This window comes from Microtus ochrogaster, unplaced genomic scaffold (genome assembly GCF_000317375.1).
Source record: "Microtus ochrogaster isolate Prairie Vole_2 unplaced genomic scaffold, MicOch1.0 UNK20, whole genome shotgun sequence".
Taxonomy (NCBI): Eukaryota; Metazoa; Chordata; class Mammalia; order Rodentia; family Cricetidae; genus Microtus; species Microtus ochrogaster.
The window spans coordinates 291,177-296,537 of record NW_004949118.1 but is presented as its reverse complement, the minus strand read 5'-3'; the positions used below and the strand labels follow the sequence as shown (position 1 = coordinate 296,537).

The following is a 5,361-nucleotide window of genomic DNA, read 5'->3' as shown; positions in this document are numbered from 1 at the left end:
GAGAGAGAGAGAGAGAGAGAGAGAGAGAGAGAGAACCAGCTCCACCAGGAGCAAATCCAGTCTCCAGGACCTCTGCCAGTCTGGGCGTGAGTGAACCTGGGTCCTTCTAGGGAATAGGCTGGAACCAGAGATCTCGGTGAGCCCAGGCGTGAGTCTGGGACATCAGAGAGAGTAGGCCTGAGCCAGGACCTCTGTGGGTTAGGGCATTGGTCTGGGACATCAAAGGGAATAGGCAGGAACCTGGAACCTCGGCTGTTCCGAGTGTGACCTCTGAGGAAGTAAGGCTCACCCGAGCCTGAGACTTCCAAGGCAGTTGACTGGAACCAGAAACCTTTCTAGGTCCAGCTCCAACCCAGGGACTTCTGCAGGAGGGAATCCAGACCAGGATTTACAGATAAAGATCAAAGCCAGCAATTTAGGTGAAAGTAGGCCCAAGACAGCCAACTCCAAGGGAGCAGAGCAAGGCATAGGAGCACTGAGCTATCTCCAGGAACAGGAGTAACCAACAGGGTAACTAGAACTGTGACCCTGACTGTACCATGAGGAACAACTATCTGAGCTTTTCTTTTTTTTGATTCATTGGCATCTAGAATATTATTCAACAGAATCTCAGACAGCCCAACCACCCCTAATAGAGGAAAAGATGAGTAGAAAAGGTAAGATCACACGCTACCCCACAAAGAACAAGACAACACCAGTAAAATCTAAAGACCCTACAACAGCAATACCTGAACAACCAAATATGGATGAACCAGAAGAAAATGACGTAAAATATAACTTCAAAAGAATGTTTGAATTCTTAAAGATGAAATGAGAAATTCCCTTAAAGAAATTGAGGAGAAGACAAACAAAAAATTGGAAGATATCAGCAAATCACTCAAAGAAAACCGAGAAAAAGAAATCAAACATATAAAAGAAACTATCCAGGACTTGAAAACTGAAAAGGAAATAATAAAGAAAACACAAAACAAAAAGACACAGGCTAACAGAATGGATATGAAACCAGGATCCATCCTTCTGCTACATACAAGAAAGACACCTCAACCTCAAAGACAGACATTACCTCAGAAAAAATGGTTGGGAAAATATTTTCCAATCAAATGGACCTAAGAAACAAGCAGGTGTAGCAATCCTAATATCTAACAAAATAGACTTCAAACTAAAATCAATCAGAAGATACGGAGAGGGACACTTCAAACTCATCACAGGAAAAATTCATCAAGATGAAGTCTCAATTTAAATAGACCTCTAACCTGCAAGAAAATAGACGCAGTCACTGAGAGTTTCCCAACCAAAAAGAGTACAGGGCCGGCTGGTTTCAGTGCAGTATTCAGAACTTCAAAGAAGAGCTAATACCTATACTCATCAAATTGTTCCACAAAATAGAAACAGAAGGAACATTGCCAATTATGATGCTACAGTTACCCTGATAATGAAACCACACAAAGAGTCAACCAAAGAGAATTACAGACCAAACTGCCTCATGAATTTGATGCAAAAATACTCAAAAACAAAAAACACTGGCAAACTAATCAAGGACACATAAAAAAAATCCACCATGATCAAGTTAGCTTCATCCTAGAGATGCAGGGCTGGTGCAACATCTATCTATTTCAAAACCTAGCCAGTGGATCACTAATAGTCAGATATGGTACTGGATGCTTCCCTTCCTAACCCCTCTTTCCCTATTTCTCTTAGTTCTAGTAATTATGCCCTGTCTCATAAACCTCTTGTCTAAATTTCTTTAACAACAAATCCAAAGATTTCTAACCAGACATTGAACAAGTTACTATTGCAGGATTACCAGCCTATAGCTACACAGCCAGAGGCCTGTGCATCCAGTTATATCCTGGGGATGAAGAACAAGATTGTCCCAAGAAATTCAATGCCCCAATGCAGCAGGAAGAAGTCTCTTGAAAACATCACCCCTTTCTAATTCCCCTGTTATTTATTAACAAATAAAAAGGGGGAGTGCAGGGTAAAAGGGACAACTGGAATAGGAAACCAACCAATCACTGAGCACCCTGACTCTGAACCCAGAGCCAGTGAGAGAAACACACCTTGGATTTGAGACCTGGGCCAGGGAAAGAAACATCGTTATTTCTGAACCCAGGACTAAAGACATGTGCTCTGACTCTGAAACTAGTGTCAAAGAAACACACACTGTCCCTAGAATCAGAGCCAGACAAAGAAATGTGTCCTAGTCCTAAGATTAGAGACACCAGTCTGACAGTGGGAACTAGGCCCACTGAATGTGGGTGGCAGTTGAATGGCTGGGGCAGACTGTGGGGCTACTGGCAGTGAGAGCAAGATTTATCTCTACTGCTTGTACTGGCTTTTTGGAACCCATTCTCTTTGTAGGGATACTCTGCTCAGCCTAGGTAGCGGGGAGAGCAGTGGTCCTGCCTCAAAGCAATTGCTAGACTTTGTTGAGTTCCCACGGGAAGCCTTACCTTCTCTGGAGTGGATGGAGAATGGGGTGGGAGGATGTTGGAGGGAGCAGGAGGAGGGGGGGGCAGTGGGAACTAGGATTAGTATGTAAAATGCTAAAAGATAGGGTTTTTTCAAATAAATAAATAAAAGAAAAAAAGGAAAATTTGTTATTCAATTCCTATAGAAACAAAGCAGCTAGAATTCAGCAAAGAGCTTCATACTTACTTCCAAAGATCCTACATGTGTAGCAACCATCTCTAAAAGATGCTGTAAATTACTTCCCACTTTTCTCCTTTCTTCAGCTGTGCTTTGTAGAACCAGTTGGTATCTACAGAATTAAAATAAGAAATACGACATGTTTAATATCTAGAAAATAAGTGAATAAATTACTACAGTGTAGTAACCTGAGCAAAATGCAAATTTTGCATTTATATATGTTACTATTTTCCCTGAGAAATATTTGGTGAATATAGAAAACCATGCCTGGCCAGAAGTGGTGGCACACGCCTTTAATCCCAGATCTCAGGAGGCAGAGATGGGCGGATATCTGTGAGTTTGAGGCCAGCCTGATCTATAGAGTGGAGTTCCAGGACAGGCTTCAAAGCTATAGAGAAACCCTGTCCACTCCCACTCCCAAGAAAACCATGTCTGGTAGAATCCATCCAAATGCCATTATGTAAGCACACAGCTCAGATCTCTCCCAGCTGCTTCTGGTCACTCGCTGTGTGGTCAGCTACCCTGATGAATGACCCTCCATTCCATTTCATGATGTGGGAGTGATTTCTTATTAATAAAGAAACTGCCTAGGCCCATTTCATAGGACAACCCTTAGGTAGGTGGAGAAAACAGAACAGGATGCTGGGAGAAAGAAGTTGAGTCAGTGAGTCGCCATGGTTCTCCCATTCCAGGCAGATGCAGGTTAAGATCATTCCTGGTAAGCCGGCTCGTGGGCTACATAGAATAATAGAAATGGGTTAGTTCAATATGTAAGAGCTAGCCAATAAGAGGCTGGAACTAATGGGTCAGGCAGTGATTAAAAGAATACAGTTTCTGTGTAATTATTTCGGGGCATAAGCTAAGCTAGCCATGTGGGCGGCCGGGTGCTGGGGACGCAGCCCCGCCGCTCTTAATTCAACGAACCTTGCACCTCTTCGCCCAAGCGCTAGGCTATGCTGCCTGCCTGGCCTTGTAGGTCCTGAGTTGAAGAGTTCCGTATTTATTGTATTACTTACGCATTTCGGAATTATTAAGATGTCTACAGCCAGGTGTGGTGGAGCATGCCTTTAATCCCAGCAAAGAAAGGCAGTCTGAACTACACAATGTGTTCCACAATAGCCAGGGCTACATATAAAGAAAGACCCTATCTCAAAAACAAAACAATGGCTGCTTGGTGGTGGCTCACATCTGTAATACCAGAACTTGGGAGGCTGAGGCAAGCATACCTCTGTGAGTCAAGGCCAGCCTAGTCTACAGACCAGGACAGGCTCCAAAGCTACACAAAGAAACCCTGTCTCGAAAAACCAAAACCAAAAAGAATGAAAAACCCATAAAACAAACAAACAAACAAAAAACAATAACAAGAACAAAAATAACAAAAAACTCAAACCAACCAAACAAACAAACAAAAAATGGATTCATTTCCAGGCATTAAAAGCTATTTAATAATCTAGCTGGGCAATAACTCTAATAGTGGCATAAGGTATCTTAATTTCTTGACTTAAATCCTTAAAATATCATTCTTTACACCACAAATACTTTCATAATAGGAATTAAAGATAAAAAACAGGAAGCAGCTTTACAAAGTTTAAAGAATCAGATCTTGGCGAGGTGAACTTACTCCCGCTGGACAGCCTCTAGCTCATCCATGGCTTCGCTGAGGCCCTCGTTCACAGCACTCTCCAGTAGGTGCTTGTGTTTCTCCAGGGATTCAAGCTCCCTGTCACACTTCTCATCTTGTGCCTCAGCCTCCTATAGGAAAAAAATCATTTTTTTCATTCATATTCCATTTGCTAAAGGCAGATTTAAGTAAAGTAGGTTAAGCATTAAAAACAAACAAAAAACCAGAACGTTGCATCATTTCTATTTCCAAGCTGTTGACTGCCTTCTTTCTTTAACTGTTCCAGTGGGGACTCCATACGATACACACAGATGTGCCCCTCCAGGAAGATTCTGTGTAGCACTCTATTTAACAATGGTTCAAGTCTAATTTAAGGAAACCTGGTACTTTGATTAAAATTTCACACACATATTAACTATGTTTAGTAAAATTAGTTCCAATCATCCTCAGATTCCTAGGTTTGTGATGCTGAAGTATGGACTTACAAAGTCTTTCACTTGAGTGCTTTCAAGAATAAACTTAACCTTTCATGCAAGGAATATGGTAACAGTAAAAACAATAGGCACATATTTCACACTTCATGTGCAGATCATATTTTGTGTTACAATTTCCAAAAATTTTACACTGCTCAAAAAGCATCCCATATATAGGGATATATAGGGCAATACAAACGTTTCTATTTGTGATACTTTGCTGGTATAACTACTAATGGCACAGTTGTAAAACTTAATTGTATCGTGAATGGGGTCTCAATGCCTGTCTGGGAAAATTCAGGGTTGGACAGGACAGTGGCAGTCAGTCTTCCACCTTACCTGCCTTCTGGAGCTCTTATGAATAGAAGGAAATTTAGTTGGGAAAGTAAGTTTGCAATGATTTTTTTTTCAAGACTTATTTATTTATCATGTACATAGTGTTCTGCCTGCATAACAGAAGAAGGCACAAGATCTCATTATAGATGGTTGTGAGCCACTATGTGGATGCTGGGACCACAATGGGACAATGGAACTCAGGACTACTGGGAGAGCAGCCAGAGCTCTCTCTGAGCCATCTCTCCAGTGCTTTGCAATGATTCTTTTTTTTTTTTTTTTTTT

The 5,361-nt window shown here is 41.5% G+C and overlaps 1 protein-coding gene across 2 annotated transcripts in view; it reads right to left on the bottom strand.

Annotated features, from left to right (window-relative positions):
* Positions 1-5,361, bottom strand: part of Ndc80 (NDC80, kinetochore complex component) — a 38,138-nt gene that overhangs the window by 625 nt on the left and 32,152 nt on the right. For both annotated transcript variants that reach the window (XM_005367547.2, XM_013353925.1), the window contains exons 15-16: positions 4,271-4,401; positions 2,659-2,761 (exon numbers count right to left, since the gene is read on the bottom strand). In XM_005367547.2, coding sequence (XP_005367604.1) covers positions 2,659-2,761; positions 4,271-4,401 — 234 coding nt within the window. The remainder of the gene's footprint in view (positions 1-2,658; positions 2,762-4,270; positions 4,402-5,361) is intronic.